This window comes from Zootoca vivipara, chromosome 14, assembly GCF_965207765.1.
Source record: "Zootoca vivipara chromosome 14, rZooViv2.hap1.1, whole genome shotgun sequence".
Lineage (NCBI taxonomy): Eukaryota > Metazoa > Chordata > Lepidosauria > Squamata > Lacertidae > Zootoca > Zootoca vivipara.
The window spans coordinates 45761136-45785158 of NC_142597.1; the positions used below are offsets into that span (position 1 = coordinate 45761136).

At 48.8% G+C, this 24023-nt stretch overlaps 1 protein-coding gene across 1 annotated transcript in view; it reads left to right on the forward strand.

The window, feature by feature from the left end:
• Positions 1 to 1234: 1234 nt before the first annotated feature.
• The window catches only part of SPAG5 (sperm associated antigen 5), a 28157-nt gene continuing 5368 nt past the window's right edge, over positions 1235 to 24023 (forward strand). The window contains exons 1-18 of the mRNA XM_060268386.2: positions 1235 to 1342; positions 4316 to 4803; positions 6202 to 6394; positions 9882 to 10001; positions 10519 to 10611; positions 10724 to 10816; positions 11811 to 11930; positions 13813 to 13905; positions 14019 to 14120; positions 14751 to 14844; positions 16650 to 16785; positions 19435 to 19516; positions 20670 to 20803; positions 20962 to 21127; positions 21349 to 21457; positions 21670 to 21747; positions 21952 to 22075; positions 23870 to 23981. Of these exons, the coding sequence (XP_060124369.2) occupies positions 1334 to 1342; positions 4316 to 4803; positions 6202 to 6394; positions 9882 to 10001; positions 10519 to 10611; positions 10724 to 10816; positions 11811 to 11930; positions 13813 to 13905; positions 14019 to 14120; positions 14751 to 14844; positions 16650 to 16785; positions 19435 to 19516; positions 20670 to 20803; positions 20962 to 21127; positions 21349 to 21457; positions 21670 to 21747; positions 21952 to 22075; positions 23870 to 23981 (2346 nt within the window). The 5' untranslated portion in view covers positions 1235 to 1333. The remainder of the gene's footprint in view (positions 1343 to 4315; positions 4804 to 6201; positions 6395 to 9881; positions 10002 to 10518; positions 10612 to 10723; positions 10817 to 11810; positions 11931 to 13812; positions 13906 to 14018; positions 14121 to 14750; positions 14845 to 16649; positions 16786 to 19434; positions 19517 to 20669; positions 20804 to 20961; positions 21128 to 21348; positions 21458 to 21669; positions 21748 to 21951; positions 22076 to 23869; positions 23982 to 24023) is intronic.

Below are 24023 nucleotides of genomic sequence, written 5' to 3' on the forward strand. Positions count from 1 at the left end.
AGGGTTATAATAGATCTCAATTCCGAGAAGGCTGTGCCCTTTTTATTCCCCCACCCCCAATTTCTCTCCAGAGTTGCTGCTCAGCCCTTTACCTCCCAAAGGAGCCCAAAGTGGGAAACGCACAAGCAAGAAAAGGCAGATTCACTTATTTGGAGTGTTTCTACAACCCCCCCCCCAAAAAAAGGCATCCAGGGCAGCTTACGTATTGTTAGGGTCGGCATAGGTCTGGAATTTCCAGGAACCTTGTCTGGGCTGGGATCCTATTAATGTGTGGATGTATGGAAACTTAAAATAAGCTTCCCCCCCCCAGTTTTTTTGCAGAAAAGCTCAAACCCCCCCCCCAAAGAAAAACACCTTTGCCTAGTAAAGCTAAACAACTTTTCTGAAATATGGCAACCCTAGATTAACTGGTTATTTTTTATTTTATTCTTAAATGATATATTTATTTAAATATATTATATTTATATTTAAATATATTCATGGGGTCACGAAGAGTCGGACACGACTAAACGACAGCAACAAATATATTTATTGACAATTTTTCAACATACAAATATACGCAACGTTCTTTGTTCCAGTAAAAGAAAATCAAATACTGGAAAAAGAAAAAAGGGGGGGATAGAAAATAGAAGAAAATACAAAAGCATAAAAAAGAAGAAAGAAAGAAAACATCTTATTTCAAACCCTTATTAATAACTTCGACTTCCCCGTCCCTCCTTTCCCGAGTCTAATTTTTACCCAATTTAAGCAGCTCTCTGGTTATACCCCGCCCATTAATTGATCATAATTGATTGATTGATTATATCCCGCACATCTTGGCTGGGTTTTCCCAGTCATTCCGGGCGGCTTCCAGCACATTATAAAAGCACCATAAAAAGTCAAACACCCACAACTTTCAGATGTCTTCTGAAAGTTGTGTCCTCCTTCAGCTCCTTGACATCCGACGGGAGCGCGTTCCCCAGGGAGGGAATTGTTCTCTCTTGTTTTTCGATTATACATTTTGAAAATGAAAGTAATCCTTATTATTTATTATTTTTCATGCAAATCGATTTGCATTTGGACAAGAGCCGAATCAGCTTGGCTGGGAAATATATTGCGCCCAGCACAATATATATATATAGAGGCACGAAATCTTCTTCCGCTTGAAACCGTTTGCAGAAAGAAAGGCGAGGGCGGGGGAAGCGAGGGGGCGGGGCCAAGCTCGGACCCCTCCCACGCACCCTTCGCCCATTGGCCCCTCCTCCTCCGGTGACGTCGCTCGGCGGTTTCATTCAAAAAAAGCGAGGGCGCTCGGTTTCCACCGCCGCGGTGCCTGCTGCGCCCTTCGCCCGGGATGGAGCCGGTGAGTCCCGGATTTTCTTGGGGGGTTGCGCCCCCCCCCGCCCTCCAGACCCCCAACTTCCTTGGGCGGGGAGGAGAGGAGCTTCGTGGGGGGGGGGCGAGTGGGGATTTGAACCCAGGTCTCGTCCAGGACTCTAACCACTAGGCCGCACTCTTCTCCCCTGGTCCCTCCCCCGCCTCCAAGAAGCACTTCCATGACTCTTGCAACAGGACTTCCACCCTCCCCAGAAAGCTCCACCTTATTGCCATGCACCCTCCTCCCTCAAAAAAGCGCAACGATTTTGACCTGTTCCCCCTAAAAAGGGGGTAGATTATCCCTGCCAGTTTTTAGCTCTGTGTCTCTAGGGCAGGGGCTCCCAACAAAATTTTCTCGAGGACCCCTCATCAAGCCGCTATTGTGACAAGGACCCCCATTAATTCCTAATCCTAAAATTAAAAAGTGAGAGCCAAATTAAGAGGCTTTTTATATTTTATATTTATACGTTTTTTACAGTTACAACAGAGTACTCCATCCAGTATACAGTTAGTTTTAATTTTCAGTTCTTAATGAGATGAGTTAAATCTGTCCTTTGAGTCCATTATTTCTGAAATATTAGGTTTCAAACTTGAAACTTTCACTCTGAAATCCGACCGCATGTCGAGCCTATTCCTATACTGTATTTGTTTTTCATGAAACACATGGAAGAAAATGCTTGCTCACACCGATATGTGGTTGCAAATGGAAGGATCTTTTTCATTGCCTTATCTCCAAGTTTCTTGTAGTCCTTGCGGCATACAGCAGAACTACTGCCTCTATCTAATTCTAGTTTTGCGCTAGACTCTGCTCATGCAGGAAGCGGCCAAAACAAAAAATCTGTTATCATACGAAATATATTTAATATATTTTTTATTCTAATAGGATCTTGAGGACCCCTCTGGCATAGCTCGCGGACCCCTGGGGGTCCCCGGACCACCTGTTGGGAACCACTGCTCTAGGGAGTTGCCCCCCCCCCCCCCCCGGCCTAGAAGAAGCAGGAAGAAGCCCCAAACAAAAGGATTCTCTGACTTAGAGGTTTCCCCTTTTCCCCATCCTGCACCCATCACACGCACATCAGACACGTGTCACAAACAGGGAGGGGGTTTCTGGGCGGAAACCTCCCTTGTTTACAAGTTGTGTTCCTGGTGTTCTAAGAAAAAACTGCTCCTTTATCCCTTATAGCTATCCAAGAGCCTGTATAGAGAGAGTCCTTATGTAGGTTTTCTGTCGGTAGGAGAAAATAACAGAGGCCAAGCAGAGAATTATCAAGCAGCAAAGTGGCTAGTAGACCAAACTTTTAGAAGACATCTGAAGGGAGGCTTCTAATGTTTAACAGACTATTGTATTTTAATATTTTGTTGGAAGCCGCCAAGAGAGGCTGGGGAAAGCTAGCCAGATGGGTGGGGTATAAATAATATATTATTATTATTATTATTATTATTAAACACCTCCATCGCTCTGCCCGGACACTGAGGTCCAGTACCGAGGGCCTTCTGGCGGTTCCCTCGCTGCGAGAAGCCAAGTTACAGGGAACCAGGCAGAGGGCCTTCTCGGTAGTGGCACCCGCCCTGTGGAACGCCCTCCCATCAGATGTCAAAAGAGAAAAATAACTACCAGACTTTTAGAGGACATCTGAAGGCAGCCCTGTTCAGGGAGGCTTTTAATGTTTAACAGACTATTATATTTTAAACATGAGTTTGACCAAACTGCGGGAGGCAGTGCATGACAGGAGTGCCTGGCGTGCTATGGTCCATGGGGTCACGAAGAGTCGGACACGATTAAACGACTAAACAACAACAATATTTTAATATTTCTGTTGGGGAAACCCAGCCAGATGGGCGGAGTATAATTATTATTAGTAGTAGTAATAACATGATGCAATGCCCACAAAGCTACGGTAGAATGGATGGAGGGCACCTCGGAAGAAGTGGTAGAGTTGGAAAGGGCTCCCAAAGGTCATCCAGTCCAACCCTCTGCAGTGCAGGAAAGTGTAGGGGCACGTCATAGGCATGTAGACCTTACTCTTGGCTTCCTCTCAATCAGCCTTCCCAGAAGCTCCCTCACAGCACAGCCATAATAATAAGTTGTAACAAATGGTCTGTCCTGCCTTTCTGTCTTTTACAAGCCCCCTCTGCCGAGGCAGCTAAGCAAGAGGGCCAGTGTGGGGTAGGGGCTGGAGCATTGGGGCGTGGCCTTGGGCCAGTTGCTGCCTCTCAGCCTAACCTACCTCACAGGGTTGTTGTGGGGATTACATGGGGGGGGGGGAGAGAGCTAGGGACGCCACCTTGAGCTCCTTGGAGGAAAAGGCGGAATGCAAATGTAATGAATAAACGGAATTAGGCTTGCCATGTTTCAAAAAGTAAAAACCAGGATACCGCAAAAGTTGCTGAGCTTTTTTAAGGAAGACCCCAACATTCTTGAGCTTTTTTAAAGGAACACCCCCCCAGGTGTCAATTCCACCTTTGAAATCCCAGTAGTGTCCGGGAAAATGGCAGCCTTAAAGAAATGTTGTTGTTTTGTTGTTGAGTCGTTTAGTCGTGTCCGACTCTTCGTGACTCCATGGACCAGAGCACGCCAGGCACTCCTGTCTTCCACTGCCTCCCGCAGTTTGGTCAAACTCTCGTTCGTATTGAAAACAAGTGAAAACAAGGCTGCTCTCTGAGCACTGTTTTCTCAGTAGTGAAGCACAGGATCATAAAAATCAGTCCAGGAAGTTTAGCATTTCATCACCTCCTTCTGGAATGCCATTGTGGTGGTGCCACAACCGAAAAGGACCTGTTTTATTTATTTTTATTGCATTTCCACCCCCCCCACCCCAAACTATTTCAGCTTCACCCAACCCTGTGCGGTAGGCAACCCTCTGCTGTGAACATCCTGGCTGAGTCAGGATTTGAACCCAGCTCTCACTTTTCTGCAACATCCTATGAAGCCTGCGTTGTTGTTGTTTTGCTTCTGCAGCCCAGCCAGGAACGGCTGGCTGGCGACTCGCTCCGAGACAGCCACCCACAGGAGATGGCCGAGCCAAACCTGACTTTGGAAGCCCCCGAAAGAGAAAGTCTCCCCTCCCCTGCCTTGCAAGATGGGAAGAGCACCGGCGTCCCCCCAGGCTCTGCAGCGGCCGGGAGCTTCCCTCCGAGCCCAAATGCATCCTCGGAGGACGAGGCTTCCGACCCGGGACAGGAGAAGGATAATGGCATCGTTTCAGACTTTGTGTCGCCTGCTGCTTCCCAGATCTTCCCTCTGAACATCCCGGAGACGGGACTCAACACATCGCCGGTGAATGTGGCCTCCGTCCTCTGGCAGCGGAAGAAGGCGGCCGTCTCTCTGGTCTCGGCAGCAACAGGAATGTCGCCTCTGAGCCTCCTGGAGACGGGCGTGAACACCTCCCTGGAGGAGAGGACTTTGACGCAGGACAACACAGCAGAAACAGACTCTCTGCTGTGGCGGTAAGTAGAGCTCCTAAGACCCCCCCAGGTCTTCTCTGGGGATTGCCCCATCCAGCCGCTGCGTCCGGGTCTCGAAGGTCTGGCTTGGGGGGGGGGGCAGAAAGAGGACCCCTCTGCGCCTCCACTTTGCAAAGAGAGAGGCTTAGCACCCTTGGAGGGGATGGAAGAGGTCCACAGCCGTCAGTTCTGCCTCTGGGGGCAGTGATAGGGACACACCTATTTTTTCCTGAAATGCAGGACAGGGTAAAGACAGAAGGCTTTTAAAAATAATAATAACAATAACAATAATAATTTATTATTTATACCCCGCCCATCTGGCCGGGTCTCCCCAGCAACTCTGGGCGGCTTCCAACAGAAAAATAAAACACAATAATCTATTAAACATTAAAAGCCTCCCTGAACAGAGCTGCCTTCAGATGTCCTCTAAAAGTCTGGTAGTTGTTTTCCTCTTTGACATCTGTTGGGAGGGCATTCCACAGGGCAGGCGCCACCACCGAGAAGGCCCTCTGCCTAGTTCCCTGCAACTTGGCTTCTCGCAACGAGGGAACCGCTAGAAGGCCCTCGGTGCTAGACCTCAGTGTCCGGGCAGAATGATGGCGGAGGAGACGCTCCTTCAGGTATACTGGACCGAGGCCATTTAGGGCTTTCAAGGTCAGCACCAACACTTTGAATTGTGCTCGGAAACGTACATTTTACATAAAAATGTATGTAAATTATTTATTTTTTCTTTATTTCACTGCTTGAATATAAACAACAACAACCTTCAAAGCAGTTGACGAAAAGATGAAACAATAAAATGATTGGGGGAAATGAGCAAAACCAAAAAATCCGAAAACAGGTTAAAGCTCACCTTGACATTTCTCAGCGTTCGGCCAGGCTTGTCTGAACTCAAATGCTTTAGCAGGCATTGAACAGTATGGTGAAGTCGCCTGCTTAACAGCAGTCAGCAAAGGGGTCCTGCTGCACTAAAGGATCAGGTCCGTACGAATGCGGGACGGGGATTGTGTGGCATATCTTGGAAACTACCTTCAGTGCCAGGCTGCGTTAATCCGCCGAGCTCAGCATGGCCTCCTCTGACTGGCAGCAGCTCTCCAGGATCTCTAAGCGGAAGGAGCAAACCCGGGGCCCTTCTGCATGCCAAGCAGGTGTTCAGCCACCTGGCTGCACCTCTTCCCCAGCAGCACACATGAGGCTGCTGCGGTGGTTTTTATTCTCCCCCCCCCCGACTTGGACTGTTCACCCTGCTAGCCCTGGCACTGTCGGGATTTGAACCCAGGACCTTCTGCGTGCAAAGCAGGGGCTCCAAATCCTAGAGTTGGAAGGGCCCTTGAGGGTCCTCTAGTCCGGCCCCCTGCAATGCAGCAAACCACAGGGGGCCTCTTTGCTATTTCCTCCTAGCTGCTCTCGGGACCAGCTGAGCAGCCTGTCTCGGGCAGAGCTAGAGGAACACCTGGCCAGCACCCAGATCATCGTGGAAGCCCTTTCCCAGAAGATCCGGGACGCCCTGGATTCCCAGAGGTGGCCCGCCTGCGTGGGACCGGCGGATCAGAGGGACGCAGTCACCCAGACCCCCATCTCTGAGCCCAGTGAGGTAATCGGGGAACAGGGTCCAAAATTAGCAGGGCGCCAGGCGCATTTGGGGCCAAAAGATAGATTCTCCATTTGCGAGCGCCTCAAAAAGTCTGGGGGCCATTTTTTTTGCGCCTGGCTGACACTCCAGGATTCCTGAAATGTAGGTGCTTTGAAACCTCGAAGTTAAGGAATTTAACATGAAAGAGTAGATAAAAAATTAAATAATTGTCCAGCAGCACCTTAGAGACCAACTAAGTTTGCCCTTGGTATAAGCTTTCGTGTGCATGCACAATTTTTTTTCGTGCATGCACACGAAAGCTTATACCAAGAACAAACTTAGTTGGTCTCTAAGGTGCTACTGGACATTTTTTTAATTTTTTAATACATTTTGACTGCGTCAGACCAACAGGGCTCCCTACCTGAATCAAGAAAGAGTAAAGTATGGTACCAATATTTTTATTGCCAACACCAAATTAAACATGTATTAACAAGTTTTGCTAGAAATGTGATATTAACAATGTGTCACTTACGTGAATTGCATATTCATTCGTGCTTATCAAAATGATCAATTAAAAAGTGTTGCCAATTCCCCCCCCCCAAAAAAATAACGGCGACTAGACATTCTGTTTCGGCTCCCACAACCCAGCTTCCAGAAGCCATTTCCCCCCTAGCTTTTCTGTCCCAGTTTCTAACACTGGCAGGGAAGGAGGAGGCCTCACCCAGCCACGGATCTCCGCACAAGCTTTGCGAGATCTCGCCGGCACCCGGCAAGGGAGGCCACGCAACTGAAGTCAGAGCGGCTTCTGCTTGGTCAGTGCAGGGCGGCATTTATAGCCCACCTTTTAGGAGCGCAAGGGGGAGGTACGTGGCTGCCCACCCCCCATGTAATCACCACAACAACCCTGCAAGGTAGGTTAGGTTGAGAGGCAGCGACTAGTTTGAGTATTATTATTATTATTATTATTATTATTATTATTATTATCTGATGATTTATTGTAAGGTTACCAGATATTTTTTCCAATGAATCTGGGGACACTTTTCAACTTCAATGGATTTTGTCAGGGGACCGATTTGTAAATCCAGGGACTGCCCCCGGGAAATGGGGACGTCTGGTAACCTTAATTTATTGGCTCATCTATACAGTGGTCCCTCGACTTACGAATTTAATCCGTTCCGAAGGCACCCTCGTAAGTCGAAAAATTCGTAAGTCGAAAAGCGCCATTGGAAACGCGATTTCCCATAGGAATGCATTGGAAACGAAAAAATTAATAAGTTGAAAAATCCCTGTCTAAAACCGCCGCGTTTTTTTTCCGGCTGTCGAGACATTCGTAAGCGCGCGGCCATTACCCCCATTCGTAAGTCGAAAAATTTGGTTGTCGAGTCGTTTGTAAGTCGAGGTACCACTGTAGTCTGTATAAGATACTGTTTTTTAATGTTTTATAATGTTTTTATATATGCTGTGAGTCGCCCAGAGTGGCTGGGGAACATAGCTGCCAAGTTTTCCCTTTTCTCGCGAGGAAGCCTATTCAGCATAATGGAATTTCCCTTTAAAAAAGGGATAACTTGGCAGCTATGCTGGGGAAACCCAGCCAGATGGGCGGGATATTGATAGTAAACTATTCTTATTAATATAGCTTCGTGGCCGAGTGGGAGGATTTGAATCCTGGTCTCTCCCAGCTCCTAGTCCGGCACTCTAACCACTGCACCACGCTGCCTTTTATGCTGCTTCAAGCGTCACACAAAGATGGTCCTCCGGTCGTTCCTGAGGGAGGGCTGGAGCCAGCTGGCCGGCCTGGTCACCCTCGCCACACTGTGTTGCTCACGTGGCCAAACCCATGTTCCCCCCCTCTCTCTGCAGCGGAATCCTGCAGCGTGCCAGCGGGCATTAAGCCTTGCCTGGCTGCACATGGAGAGCAGGCGCTGACCCCGGCTTTGTCTCTTTGCCGGGAATGTGTGTGTGTGTGTGTTTTGTGTGTAGTGCCTGTGTTTGGGGGATCTGGCGAGCGAGTGAAAGGGACCTCTATGTCGGGAGAGTGGTCTTTGAGGTCCGAAGAGCTGCGCTCTCCTATAAAACTCCTCTGTCCTAAAATAAGTACAGTGGAACCTTGGTTTTCGAGTGTCTTGAGAGCCGAACATTTCGGTTTTTAAATGCCAAAAGCCCGGAAGTAAATGGTTCCGTTTTCGAACGCGCCTCGGAAGTCGAACAGCTTCTCCATTTTCTCTGTGGGCTTTGCAGACTGTCCATTGAGCCTCGGTTGTCGAAGGTTTCGGAAGTCTGTGTTCGACTACCGAGGTTCCACTGTACATACCGTGTTTCTCATAAAATAAGAAGCACCTACAAAATAAGACATGGCAGGCTTTTCACGAGTTGATTAAATATAAGACATACCCCAAAAATAAGCCGTAGTGGGGGGGGGTAGGTCTGGCAAGGAAAGGAAGGTGTTTAAGCGCCTTCGGAAGAGCCGGCAAGAGGCAACAGCGCGCTTGCTGGCAACCTTCTTTTCATGCCACTCGCAGTGGCCGTCTCCGCCGCGCTTTGGCGCTGGGCGCGTGCCCACAGCCACCTCCGCAGCCGCTGGGATCACTGTCGCTGCAGCCGTGCACCTGGGCGCTCTCAGCGCTTCCCCTGCGCTGTGTTTTGCGGAGACGGGGGCTTCCCGACGATCAGCTGAGAGGCGGGCTGATCGGGCGCCTCTTCGCCGCCGCCACAGCGCTCAGAGCGCTCGCCCCCAGGCGCCCACGAAGATCATGGGCTTCACCTGCAGCCGCAGCTGCCTCTCACCAGGCTCTTCGCGCTGCGCTGCGCTCCCCGAAGCGGCTCCCGTGCAGCCGCCTCTTGCCGGGCCCTCCGCGGCTGCTTCCTGCTCCGCCAACGTGGCCGTGCTCCTTGGATCATAGCGTTTCTTCTGCTCCCCAGCAGCACGCAAATGGGAGGGCAGCCTAAAAACTATTTTCTGCTCCCCGGGTCCCACTGCGTCGGGGCTCGGCGCAGTGCGCTGTTGCCGGCTCCCGCTCAAAAAAATAAGACATCCCCCCCCCAAAATAAGCCACCGTTGGGTTTTTTGGGGAAAAATAAATATAAGACGGTGTCTTATTTTATGAGAAACACGGTAGAATAGTAGGGTTGGAAGGGACACCCAGAGACATCTATTCTGAGCCCCTGCAGTGCAGGAATTGCAGCCGAAGAATCTCTGACAATTGGCCATCTACTCCCTTGCTTAAAAAACTAAACATCGGGAAGAACTTTCTCCCAGTAAGAGCTGTTCAACAGTGGAATGGTCTCCCTCGATAGGTGGTGGACTCTCCTTCCTTGGAGGTTTATAAGAAGAGGTTGGGTGGCCATCTGTCATGAATGCTTTAGCTGAGATTCCTGCGTGGCAGCAGGGGGTTGGACTGGATGACCTTTGGGGGCTCCCTTCCAGCTGTATGATTCTATGTCTCTTGGAAGCAGTTTGTGTGGTGCGGCTGCTCCTGCTTCTATTAGTAATAACTGTTGCATTTCCCAGGAGGTGCAGCTGTACCGCGAGATGTACGGGGCCCTCTGGAAGCGACACGACCCCCTTCAAAAGACTCTGAAGAACCAGCGTGCCCTGGTTGAGACGCTGGCCACAGCCACAGACGAGATGGTGGGTTGGTTGGTTGCTGGGCATGCAAATAGGGGTGAGGGGAGACAGAGAGCGGTGGGGTCTGAAGGGTTACAGGTGCCCCTGGCCCCAGCTTCGATGCTGGTTTCCCACCCTGAACTGCTGGGAATTAATTTTTGAGCGGTGATGCCGATGGCAACGAAGTCTTCTTCCTCGCAGTCCAAACCTGTCGTGCGTCTCTTCCGCTCGAAGGGTTTGACTGCTGGTTTATTCAGTTTGTTGCATTTAAATCCCACCTTTTCCTCAAAGGGGGGGGGCAGGTTCTCCTGGCCCTGCTCATTTAATCCCCACAACGACCCAGAGAGGTAGGTGAGGACGGGGGGAGGCAAGGAGGACGGGCCCAAGGACACCCAGGGAGAGCTGCCTGGCCGAGTGCGGGGGATTCGAACCCTGCTCTCTCCCGGGTTCCGGTCCCGTGCTCTAACCACTGCACCACACTGTTCCTCGTAAGACGAGATAGCTTATGTGTGTGTTGATCCGACTCCCCTTCTGCCTGCAGAGAGGATGCCTTTGGGATTCCACATTTCTCCGAGAGACGGCGGACGCCTCCTTCCAACGCCTTCAGGAGGACCGTCGCTCCCTTAGCCAGCAGGTGAGGCCCAAGCGATGGGCTGGGGAGGGAGGAGGGGGCACAGATTCTGTTTCTCCCTCCCACCCCCTGGCAGGAGGGTCCCTGACTTTCTCTCTCTCTCTCTCTCTCTCAGCAAAAGCAGATGGCCGACCTGATCTCTCGCCTCCGAGAGAGGTGGAGCCGGATTGAGGGCGAAAGGAAGAAGGCCCTGAGAGCCAAGGAGGCGGTGCGTAGAATCGCAGAACCGTAGAGTTGGAAGGGGGACCCCCAGGGGTCATCTATTCTGACCCCCTACAATCCAGGAGTCTCAGCTGGGCGATCCCTGACAGGGGGCCTGTCCAACCTCCGTTTGTTTATTCAATTGGACAAGAACCCGTAGACACCAAAAACCAGGGGGCAAAGTAATACAGAGTTGTAGGTTAAAAGAATAACAGCAATATTTGTATAAGGGAAAATCCAAACCGTTAAAAACTGCTCCAAGTTACCCCAATGTCAGGTTCTTTCTTGGCGGAAATACTTGGGTGGGTCTGGTGATCCTAGAATGACAGAGGTGGCCCTCCAACCTCTGCTTAAAAGCCCCCCAGGTAAGGAGAGTCCCTTCCCCTGTCAAACATCTCTTAGGGACTGAAACAGGAACATAGGCTTGCAGAGTAATAGACCAGGCATTGGCAAACTCAGCCCTCCAAATGTTTTGGGACTACAATTCCCATCATCCTTGACCACTGGTCCTGTTACCTAGGGATGATGGGAGTTGTAGTCCCAAAACATCTGGAGGGCCGACTTTGCCTATGCCTGAAATAGATGCAAAGTACCTCGTTTTTTTAAAAGAGGTGTTACTCTTTTCTACAAAGCCAGTTTAGCTCAGGGTAGGTGAAAAGAAAGAGGCAAGCTTTCCGATATCACAGGTCTCTTGAGCACAGAGGAAGATGCAGGTGGGCGGATGGTCCTGCCAGCTTTTCCATTCTGTTTGTGGGGGAAACATGGGGGGCACCATAATTTCCCGATTATGGTTCAGACCATCAGTCCATCGAGCTCAGTATCGCCAGCACTGGCAGGCAGCAGCTCTCTGGGCTCTCACGCCGGCTGGCTGGGTCTCTCCCAGCCCTACCTGGAATCGCCGCTGAGGATTGATCCTGGGGTTTTCTGCATGCAGAGGGGGAAGTCTTGGGTGTGCAAATCCTCTGTGTGATTCCTCTTCCCCCTCCGCTCGCTCCTTGCAGGCAGACCACGTTCTGGAGTTGTTCCGGAATCACGCCAGCCACCGCATCGGGCAGCTGGAGCAGGCCTGCGGGTCCCGGCATCATCTCTGCACCCTGCTGGCGGAGGCCAACGCACTCCAGGTGAGCGGGGAAGGAGACACTGGCAGCCTGGCCCCAATGCCTGGCGTCCAGGGTCTCAGATCTTTCCATTCATAGAATCATAGAGAATCATAGAATCCTAGAGTTGGAAGAGACCACAAGGGCCATCCAGTCCAACCCCCTGCCAAGCAGGAAACACCATCAAAGCATTCCTGACAGATGGCTGTCAAGCCTCTGCTTAAAGACCTCCAAAGAAGGAGACTCCACCACACTCCTTGGCAGCAAATTCCACTGCCGAACAGCTCTTACTGTCAGGAAGTTCTTCCCAATGTTGAGGTGGAATCTTCTTTCTTGTAGTTTGAATCCATTGCTCCGTGTCCGCTTCTCTGGAGCAGCAGGAAACAATCTTTCTCCCTCCTCCATATGACATCCTTTCATATATTTGAACATGGCTATCATATCACCCCTTAACCTTCTCTTCTCCAGGCTAAACATACCCAGCTCCCTAAGCCGTTCCTCATAAGGCATCGTTTCCAGGCCTTTGACCATTTTGGTTGCCCTCCTCTGGACACGTTCCAGTCAGTATCCTTCTTGAACTGTGGTGCCCTACAGAATGTACAATCTGTACAATGTACAATGTACAGAATGTACAGAATTGCAATCACCTGCAAGCTGACTTTTATTTTTAAAAAATAATCCTGCTTTTGACAGTCCCTGGTTTTGACAGGGACGGACGTAGAGAACACAGTTCAAAAAGAGCATCCATCCCCGCCTCCTGTGGCAAGGAGTTCCGTAGTTTAACCCTGCGCTGTGTGATGGTCTTTTTATTTTTATTTTTATTAAATTTTTATTCACTTTTCTTTTTCTTATCATTACATACATCTCGTATCAATAACATTTATATTACCTCCCCTCTCCCCTCCCCTCCTGGGCTTCCCCAAACTTCCACTTCTGGTTTGCTTCCCCCTTGTTACCGGTACATTCTGCTGTTTCCTAAAGGTCCGCTATATTATTTCTTTATCGTTTTCAATGCTCTTTGTTAATAAAGATGTGAGTGTTTATTTAAATCCTGCCATCAAGTCAACAGTCTTCCTTTGTTTCTGCAAGTATATTATAAATGGTTCCCACCCTTTTTCAAAATCACCGTTGTCTTTTTCTCAAAGTCTGTCCGTCAGTTTTGCCAGTTCATCAATTTCTCTTGCCATTGTTCTTTAGCTGGCATTTCTCCAGTCTTCCACTTTAGTGCTATCAGAATTCTCGCCGCCGTAGCAGCATACAGAAATAGCGTCCTCTTCTCTTTCGGCAGATCTTGACCTAAAATGCCTAACAGGAAGGCTTCTGGTTGCTTGACAAATGTTATTTTCAACATTTCCTTCAATTCATTGTATATCATTTCCCAAAACAGTTTTCCTTTTTTACACACCCCACCACATATGATGAAAAGTACCTTCTTCAGCCTTACACCTCCAACACTCTTTCTTTTCATTTTGATACACTTTTGCCAATTTGACCGGTGATGTGTACCATCGATACATCATCTTCATGGAATTTTCTCTCAGCAATATACAATCCGTAAATTTCAAATTGACTTTCCACCATTTTATCCAATCTTCAAATTGTATCTTGCGACCTATATCTTCTGCCTATTTAATCGTTACCGATTTTACTTCTTCATCTGTCCGGGATCTCCCAGGGTTACGAGAGAGGGGCGAAAACTTTTCCTTATCCTCTCTCTCTCCATGTAATTGTAGTAAACTTCCGTCGTGTTGTCTTCTACTCTCCTCAAGACGCAAAAGCCCCTAGCGCTGCTGTGACGCTCCTTCCGGCTGCCCTTTCCAGACCCCGTTCCGGCTCTGCCGTGAGCCCCACAAGGAAGCTCCTCTCTTTCACCTGCACACTTTTTTTCCATTTTTCGTTTCTGCAGTCTGATCTCTCCGGAGGCTACGCCAAACACCTGGCGGAGGAGGCCTGCCTCGCGACAGCCCTGCAGGGCAACTGGGCGCAGATGCGGCACGACGTGAGTCCTGCTCCACTCCTGGCCTCCCCGGCTCCCTTTGCCAGCCTTGTCCAACAGGGGGAGGGGGCTAAATCTCTCTCTCTCTCTCTCTTTCTCTCTCTCTCTCTCTCCAGTATGAGGCCATGAGGACCCTGGCGGGCCGATTCCGAGTCACAATGGGGCAGATGGTCCAGAAGGTGAGGGCAGCCCAGCAGGAGGTCGCCCAGCACGAAGAGGCAAGTCTTCTCTTGGGGGTGGAACTGAAACAGGGAGGAGGGTGTGTGTCCAAAATGGCTGGGTCAGGCCCCCAGCCCCAGATCCAGTCCTGTTTCTCCCTTTGTGCCACTGGCCGGTGCAAAGGCTTTTTGCCCTCTCCTTGGTTCCTGGTGTTCTGGGGTAGACTGCCTCTGAACATGGAGGTTCCACCATATCTCCATAATGCCACATTGTGCCGTTCCCCCCCCCCCTTATAGCTCCATTCTGGGGGCAAGTGGTGCCAAGCCCCCGGGGCGAGATTTTGGGGCTGTCCTCCCCTCAATTGCAACGACTGTTTGAGATGAGACCAGTCCTTCTGACAATATCTCTATATTGGTGTTTGCGGACGCAGGGGTCAGCAAATTTTTTCAGGTCCACTGTCCCTCAGACCTTGTGGGGGGCCGGACTATATTTTTTGGGGGGAAATGAACAAATTCCTGTGCCCCACAAATAACCCAGAGATGCATTTTTAATAAAAGGACACATTCTACTCATGTAAAAACATGCTGATTCCCGGACTGTCTGTGGGCCAGATTTAGAAGTCTATTGGGCCTAATCCAGCCCCTGGGCCTTAGTTTGCCTAACCCTTCTTAACCCTTTGCTGCCTGCAGGTGTGCAGGAGGCTGGAGAACTCAACGCAGGAGCTGATTGAAGCCTTGGCACGGGGCAATGAGCTGACTGCAGCCAAGGTTCGCCTGCAGACAGGTGAATCGACTGTGTATCTCTCGCCTGGGCTGGATGGGAGGCATGGCCTTTTGAGTCCAGGACTTTTGGACATGCGTTAACCTTCCTTTGGTTTTGTCCTAAAACGGGTCCCCAAACTTACCTGGCATCGGGCCGGAGGGAGGGGGAGCACACAGCCATGCGTGCCCATGCGCAAACGCTATTTCTGGCACACTCCCGAGCTGGAAAGCGCCGGAAATAGCTTGTGCGCATGTGCAGAAATTTCCTCTGACCTGGAAGTACACTGGAAATGGCGCATGCGCACAAGCTATTTCTGTCACTTTTCCGGGTTGGAAGTGGGCAGCCACGCCGTGTCGTGGCGGTAAGAGCGGGCGGCTGCGGCGGGGGTCACCGGGGGCCGCATAAAAGAGTCTCCCGGGCTGTATGTGGCCCCCGGGCCGTAGTTTGGGGACCCTGCCCTAAAACTTTCAAAATCCTTTAGCTGTAGGGTAAAAATAAAAGTTTCAATTTTTTAACATTCCATATGTGGCATAAAACACCTGAAAAATTCTCCAAAGCCAGGAAAAGAGGAACTGAAATATTTGGGCGGAATTCCATGAAATGCAACTCTGAAGTTGGCCGAGACACGGCTGCCGGTCCGTGTACACAGTAGTGAGCCAGGTGGACCCAGTGGCTTGACTCTGGGCTCTAGCTGAGTGGCAGAGCACTTGCTTTGCATGCAGAAGGCTCTGGGTTCAATTCCCAATGGCCTCCCCCAGGGAGGGCTGGGCCCTCCAGCTTTCTTAAGCAGGCAAGCAGAAGAGCTTCATTGAATTGACAGCCTCTCTTTTCTCCAAGGAGTTCTTGGTTCACGCCCCTCCGCAGTCAATCCCTACGACGACCCTGCGAGGTAGGTTAGGAGTCTGCGACTGACTCCAGGGTCACCCAGGGGGCTTCCTGACTCAGTGAGGATTTGAACCCTGATCTCCCAGGTCCTTGTCCGGCACTCTCACCACTGCACCATCCTGCCTTCCTAGACTACTTCTGCTATGGGGCAGCTCTATAAATGAAGCAGGGAAGTAAGGATGGGGAGAGCAGAATGTCCCTTCGAGAAGGATCTGAAATATTTTCCCTGAAGCTTGAATTTATTTTATTCTGGGATTGCTTTAATGGAAGCCACTTTGATATGTAAAAATAAATAAATAAATAAATAAATAAATAAAGGGGTCTAGAAATGAATAATAATAATATTTTTCACTGGCATAAAAAGAACGGTTTCTTGGCAGTCCGACCTAGGCTTAAAGTGTCATTTGGTGATTAGCTTATTATATACAGTGGTACCTTGGCTCTCAAACGCCTTGGTTCCAAAACGCTGAGAACCCAGAAGTAAGTGTTCTGGTTTTTGGACGTTTTTCAGAAGCCGAATGTCCGACGCGGCTGTCGGCTATTTCTGGGGTGCGTGCACCGATCAGGAGCTGTGCCTTGATTTTTGAACATTTTGGAAGTCAAACGGACGGATTAAGTTTGATGCTTTTGCTATTTATTTTGCGTTTTTGTTTTTGAGACTTTTTTTGGTTAAACTGTTTTTGTGACTGTGTGGATGATAATTTTTATCATCTACGACACTGTCTCATTTCTTTTATAGTACAGTACGTTGATTATTGCTTTCATTTTGTGGATCAATAGCCTCATTAGATAGTAAAATTCATGTTCAATGGCTGTTTTAGGGGTTGTTTTTGAAAGTCTGGAATAGATTAATCCGTTTTGCATTACTTTTGATGGGAAAGCGTGCCTTGGTTTTGGAACGGAGTTTCTGAGCCTGGCTTGACCCTGCACTCTTTCCGCAGAGCTGGAGGCTGTGAGGGAGAAGGCGGCTGCAGCCGAGAGCCAGCGGGATCGGCTGCAAGAGGAGAAGGAGATCCTCTCCTGTCAGTTGTCCAAGAAGCAGGACATGATCCTGCAGCTGCAAGAGGAAGCAGCGCGGTGAGTCTTGATGCTCAGAAGGGAGGTTCCTTCCCAGGGAACTCTGGGAATTGTAGTTCTGGGAGAGGAATAGGGAGACCTCCCTGCGACTGTCAGCGCCCGGAACAGACTACACTTCCCAGAATTCTTTGGGGGAAGCCATGACTGCTTAAAGTGGTATTACAGTATTTGAAATGCATGGTGTGAAAGGGCCCCGCCCCCAAAGTTGCCTGAGAAAGAAGGTTTGATTGTTTTTGTTTGTTTAGATAGATAGATAGATAGATAGATAGATAGATAGATAGATAGATAGATAGATTTTATAAAAACACAACAGAAAAACAGAAAAAAGAAGACACAAAATAAACACAACATAAGACAATACCAACATTACAATAAAAAAGAATATCAATTCAATCTTATATCACAAATCTCGATCGACTTCTTCCTTTCCCTCCCAACTACGTTTCTTTATATTACTTCCTTAGTCCTTTCCCAATCTTGATTCCAATCTTTTTAACAATTATCTAAACTTATTAATACTCTTAATAACTTACCAATACTATAAATCTCTTATACTTATCCCAAAATACAGTTCTATTCTAGTTAAATCTATTCTAGTTAAATCTTAAAATTCAATACAATAATAACACTTACTTAACTAAATCTTAATAAGAAGGTTTGATTGTTAAGCTGCTCTGGGAATTGTAGTTCTGGGGGAGGGGGGTAAAGGTTCTCTGAACAACTCTCACCACCCTTAGCAAACCTACAGCTCCCAGAATTCTTTTTTTTGGGGGGAGGGTGAGCCAGGACTGCTTAAAGTGCTATGATACTGCTTCTAATGTTTGTTGTCAGTGAGCTGACCTTGGTAAAAGGGCAGGAAAAAATATTATAATAATAGCAATAATTCCCATTCCCACCCACCCCCACTACCCTCTGTATATATATAGGGTCTGACACTTCTGTTTCTAGTGTATCTGAAGAAGTGTGCATGCACACGAAAGCTCATACCAAAATATAAACTTAGTTGGTCTTTAAGGTGCTACTGAAGGAATTTTTTTATTTTGCTTCGACTCAGACCAACACGGCTACCTACCTGTAACTAGCAATAATATAGTGATTATTTAATGTTGTAAACTGACTTGTGTACTTTGGATTAAGGGCAGTGTGTAAATTTAATGAATAGAAGTAAATAAAAAGATATATCCAATACAGTGGTAAGTTGGTTCTCAAACTAAATACTAAGTCCGTTCCAAAACTAAAGCATTCCAAAACTAGGCGTGCTTTCCCATAGAAAGTAATGCAAAACAGATTATTCCGTTTCAGACTTTTAAAAACAACCCCCCAAACAGCAATTTAACATGAATTTTACTATCTAACAAGACCATTGATCCATAAAATGAAAGCAATAATCAATGTACTGTACAATAAAATGAATAAGACAGTGTTGTAGATGATAAAAATTTAAATTACTTTTTTTTCCTTCCCTGCACTGATGATAGTCAGTTTGGATGGGGGGAGGGGCTTTTATCCATTTCCGCAGTCACACAATCAATCAATCAATCAGTAGCTGAACTGGGTTCGGCACAGTCACAAAAACAAATTAACCGAAAAAGCCTTAAAAACAAAAAAAGCAAAATAAATAGCAGAAACATAAGCGCAAAACTTAATCCGTTGCAGAAGTCCGTTTGACTTCTGAAATGTTCAAAAACCAAGGCGCAGCTTCTGATTGGTGCAGGGCCCCCGGAAACAATAGCCGACAGCCACATCGGATGTTCGGCTTCCGAAAAATGTTTGAAAACCAGAACTTCCAGGTTTTAGGTGTCCCACTGTATGTAGTTCTGTCCCACTGTATGTAGTTCTGGCAGGGCCTTCTCTTTAGCCGAGATCAAGCTTGAAGCTGCTGAAATGTCAGCGGATGTTATAGAGGGGTGCAGATTTGAACCCGGGTCTCCCCACTGCTGGTCCAACACCCTGAACCCCCAGAGCCACATTCACACCAGACACCTGAAGCACTATGGGTCATGTTGTCATCCCCGAATTGTGGGAACTGTAGTTTATTTATTTTTTATAATATATTTATTAGGATTTTAAAGACATTTAGAAAATACAAAACAGAAGAAGAAAATACAAAAATACAAAACACAAAAGATACAACAATACAAAAACTACAAAAAAGAAAAATGTGAAAAACAAAAAATTCCATCTTATAACCCTTATTGCCAATCTATTGACTTCCTCATTCCTCCTCCTTCTGCGATTCTTTACATATCCTCTTTAGTAAACTCTAAATCTTATATACTTTCTAATTATTACTTTAATATTACGTTATTTCTGTATCTTTTACATCTTAACCTTTTATATTCTATCCAAATCTTTCTTCTTGATTAATTTCTCATCAATTTCTAACGATATTTATTTTACACCATTGTCTTATCTACAACCTCTATTTTATCTCCCTCACTTTCACTAATTTCATGGGAACTGTAGTTTAAAGGCGCCGAGCGTCCCCCCTTCCAGAGCTGCAGTTTCCTGAGAGGGACCAATTGTTAAGCCTCTCTGGGAATTGTAGCTCCAGGAGGTGGGCGGGTGGGGGGGTCTCCTAACGGCGCTCAGCACCCTTAACAAACTACAGTTCCCAGGCTCCTCCTAACCCCGTTCCGTCTGACGCAGGCTGTCCTCGGAGAAGGCCAGGGCGGAGCAGGAGCGCGACGAAGCCCAGCGGGAAGCTCGCGAGACGGCCGAGTGCCGGGAGGTACGGAGAGGGGCGGCTCCTGGACCGGGTCTGGGGCAGGTGGCGAAGGGGAGCAGGTGCCTGCTCAGCGTGCAGCATATCCAAGGTTTGGTCCCCAAGGGCATCTCCTCGGGGTAAGGCAGCTTCCTGCTGAAAGTAGCCTTTCATGAGGACCGGGATCTTTATTCTCAAGCGAAGGTCCCTTTAGGGCTCAACGGAAGCTGCCTGCCTCTCAGTGTAGGCCAGTGGTTTGCAAACTTTTTTCTCCAGGCCACACTTTCAGAATAAAAATTTGCCACACTGATTTTTTTTTTATTGACAAGATCTTATTATTATTACAGTGGTGCCTCGCTAGACGAAATTAATTCGTTCCACGGGTCTTTTCTTATAGCGAAAAAATTCGTCTAGCGAATCCCATAGGAATGCATTGAATTTTTTTTTAAAATTTTCTTTTGCCCATAGGAACGCATTAATTGAATTTCAATGCATTCCTATGGGAAACCACGATTCGCTAGACGAATTTTTCGTAAAACGCATTCGTCTAGCGAGGCAAGCTCCGCTCGAAAAATCCTTTCGTTAAGCGGAAATTTCGTTAAGCAGGGCATTCGTTAAGCGAGGCACCACTGTATTTTATTTATACCCCACCCATCTGGCTGGGTTTCGCCAGCCACTCTGACGTTGGAAATCAAAAAGAAACAACAGCTAGCTGTGCTTGAGTTATAACCCCAAACACAACTACTTTGTGATACGATTGTGGGGCATCCACAAAGTGGGAAATGCAGTTTCCTGTATTCCTCTTGAAATCGCATCTTTCTTCAGAACATTTTATTTATTTTGTGAAATCTATACACCTCTTGATTTTTTTGGGGGGGGGGGAGAAACCCCTCAAAGCAGTTTACAAAATTGAGCAAAATCGAGAGAGATTGACAGCCCTACTTTAAAAACATACAGGAGGTAAAATGCTAAAACGGATTGAAAATAGCTCCGCCTTCTAGGTACCTGGGTAGACTTGTCTAAACAGGGGTGTTTTTTGCAGTATAAAGTGGCTCAGAGCAGTACAACTATTCTATCTTGGAAACGATTAGAAATAACACCATATTGTTGGTGTACAATAATACGAATCAGTCTGAAATGCAAATAAGCCAAGCTAACCAAACTGCTTAAATGTGGAAAGTTTATAGATCTGGAAAACCAAATTGCCCGCCGCCATCTCTCTGAGACAGAGGAGGAACTGAAGGCCACCCTCGTTACTCTGTTGGAGCGCAGCGCCCAGCTGGAGGACCTCAAGGGTGCCCACAGTGCCCTTCAGTAAGTGCCTGTTCCTCTCTGAGACCCCTGAAGCTTTCTCTTCCCCCCCCAAAAAAAAGAGTCTCTGAGTTGGGGTGGGGGTCTCCCTCCTTTTGGTGGCGCAGGGAACAACATCGTCCTGACTCTCTCTCTCCTGCCCCCCACCCCCACCCCAAAAGGCAGGAGCGAGAGGCTGTGGGCGAGGAGCTGGCGAGCGCAAAGGCGGAAATGGAGAGGACCCGATCCAGCATGGAGGCCTGCGCCTGCTCCTTGCAGGAGATGGGCGACGCTCAGACGCAGCTCCTGGAAATTGTCAGTTTCCTCGAACGGGCGCTACAGGGAGAGGTGAGGCGACTCTCTCTCTCTCTCTCTCTCTCTCTCTCTCTCTCTCTCTCTCTCTCTCTCTCTCTCTCTCTCCTCTGCTGGGAAAGGGTCATGGAATCGCAGAATGGTAGAGTTGGCAAGGGGCCCCCAAGGGTCATCCATCCCAACCCCTTGCAATGCAGCTGAAGAACGCCTTCAGAGTCGCATCCTGGCAACACTCCCAAAGCTCTGCTCTTTTGCAGGTGGTCGACACGGCCCCCAGGCGGCGGCCCTGCACCCCCAGGCGACTCACCCCCCACCGCTTTGGGACCTCCTTCGTGGACAGCATCTTGCAGGCAGTGGCGGAGAGAGGTGGGGGTTTCCGTTCACCCATCTCGGGGGGGGGGTTCCCCGAACACAAACCCGGAGCGGAAAGCCCCCCCCCTTCCCCCTTGTCATGTTGCCAGCCCTCATGGGGGAAAGCGGTCCAGCAGCTCCCCCCCCCCCCCGGTCACTCAATTGCAGCCTCCCTCTTAATTCTGACTCACCCCCCGCCAAATGTTGTGCCTCCTGTCCTTTTTCAGACGTGGAAACTCCCGGGATTTGGAGCGAGAGCACCGCTTTCACGAAAGCCGTTCGCGAAGGTCCGCCCAAGCCGGCAGGTAACTCGGACTTAGGACCTGGGAGGGGACCGGGGTTCAGATCCCCCCGCTCAGCCTCGCCTACCTTGCAGGGTTGTTGTTTGGGATTAGACGAGGAGCGGGAAGAAAGCCACGTCCGCCCCCTTGAGCTCCTGGGAGGGAAAAGGTGCGATAGGAACGCAAGAAATGAATGAAACGAAGCGGGTGGGTCTGTCCCGTCCGCAGAGCTCCAGGACCAGCTCTCCACCAGCGTCCAAGACTTGCTGGCGGTTTCCGAACAGCTCCGCCTCCTGACTTCGCAGCACACGAGGGCCACCCAAGAGGAGGGGGAAACCCTGCAAGCGGAAATGTAAGTGGGTCTGGGGGGCTGGCAAAACCCAGAGGCGAAGATGCTTTAGCTGGGGTTCCTGCATTGAAGGAGGTTGGGCTAGAGGACCCTTGGGGGTCCCTTCCAACTCAACGATTCTTTGAATATTTTCAAGCTGCAATCAGGATTCCCGCTTGAAGCATTGGGGAGGGAAGACCTCAGGCTCTGTGGGCTGAATGTGCCCCCCCCCCGACCTCTCCGCCTGGCCCCCGGGATTCTCCTCGGACCACGCCCCTTGCTTTGCCCTCTCTCTGTGTGCTTTTGAAATGTGCCCTTAGCTGCTTCCTTGCCTGAAGGAAGGAGAGAAAGAGAGGGGGGCCTGCATGGATCGTGGCCCCCGGGAGAGAAGGCAGCTGGAAACAAGTTCCTGCCCCTCAGCTGTACCCGGTTCCATTTATTTAAACTGGATGTGCTGTTTCTTTTAAGAATAAATTGAAATAAATTGATTTGTTAATGAAAAAGGTAAAAGAAATTTTAAAAAAGTTCAGACCATTAAGCATCACAGCCTGGGAGGAGAAAAGACACAGTGCAGCTTCAACAGGATAATAATATATTCATAGAATCATAGAGTTGGAAGAGACCACAAGGGCCATCCAGTCCAACCCCCTGCCAAGCAGGAAACACCATCAAAGCATTCCTGACAGATGGCTGTCAAGCCTCTGCTTAAAGACCTCCAAAGAAGGAGACTCCACCACACTCCTTGGTAGCAAATTCCACTGCTGACAGTAAGAGCTGTTTGGCAGTGGAATTTGCTACCAAGGAGTGTGGCGGAGTCTCCTCCTTTGGAGGTCTTTAAGCAGAGGCATATTAATCCATGTAAAGATTCCCTTTACAGGTAATATAAGACTCGCGAAAAATAAGCGCTCCCCACCTGTGCGTTCCATCACTCTTGAGAAGAAACATTTTGCATAGTCTTAAATGGGCCAGGCTTTTGCATATATTGGCAGTGCTGGGTGGCCTTGTGCCGCAATATTTGTACAAGAAATAAAACCATGCATTGTATAGATCAGGGGTCTCCAAACTAAGGCCCAGGGGCCGGATGCGGCCCAATCACCTTCTAAATCCGGCCCGCGGACAGTCCAGGAATCAGCATGTTTTTACATGAGTAGAATGTGTCCTAATAATAATAATAATAATAATAATAATAATTTATTATTTATACCCCGCCCACCTGGCCGGGTTCCCCCAGCCACTCTGGTCGGCTTCCAACAAAATATTAAAATACAGAAATCCATCAAACATTAAAAGCGTCCCTAAACAGGGCTGCCTTGAGATGCCTTCTAAAGGTCTGGTAGTTGTTTTTCTCTTTGACCTCTGGTGGGAGGGCGTTCCACAGGGCAGGCGCCACCACCGAGAAGGCCCTCTGGGTTATTTGTGGGGCCTGCCTGGTGTTTTTACATGAGTAGAATGTGTCCTTTTATTTAAAATGCATCTCTGGGTTATTTGTGGGGCATAGGAATTCGTTCATTATTTTTTTCCCCAAAATATAGTCCGGCCCCCCACAAGGTCTGAGGGACAGAGGACCGGCCCCCTGCTGAAAAAGTTTGCTGACCCCTGATATAGATTAATAAAAGGTCCTTTTAGCTCTTCCATTTAGATGCTGTTAGATGAAGAGATGCATTTTCAAGAAGGGCAATCCTAGAATCGTTGAACTGTGGAGTTGGAAGGCACCCCCGGGGGTCATCTAGTCCAACCCCCTGCAATCCAGATTATTCTCCAAGACTGGGCAACGCAGAGTTGAATTTGGAACCTCTCTCCCTTCTCCCCTCCCTGCAGTTTGCGGCTCCAGGGCCAGGTGGAGAGCCTGGAGAGGGAGCTGGAGGCCGAGGTCAGTTCCCGCGACGCCAGCATGGCCAAGCTGAGCAAGGCTCTCCACGACGAGATGCAGGTGAGGTTGCTGGGAGGAGGGGGGATCTGGGTCAGGATGGAG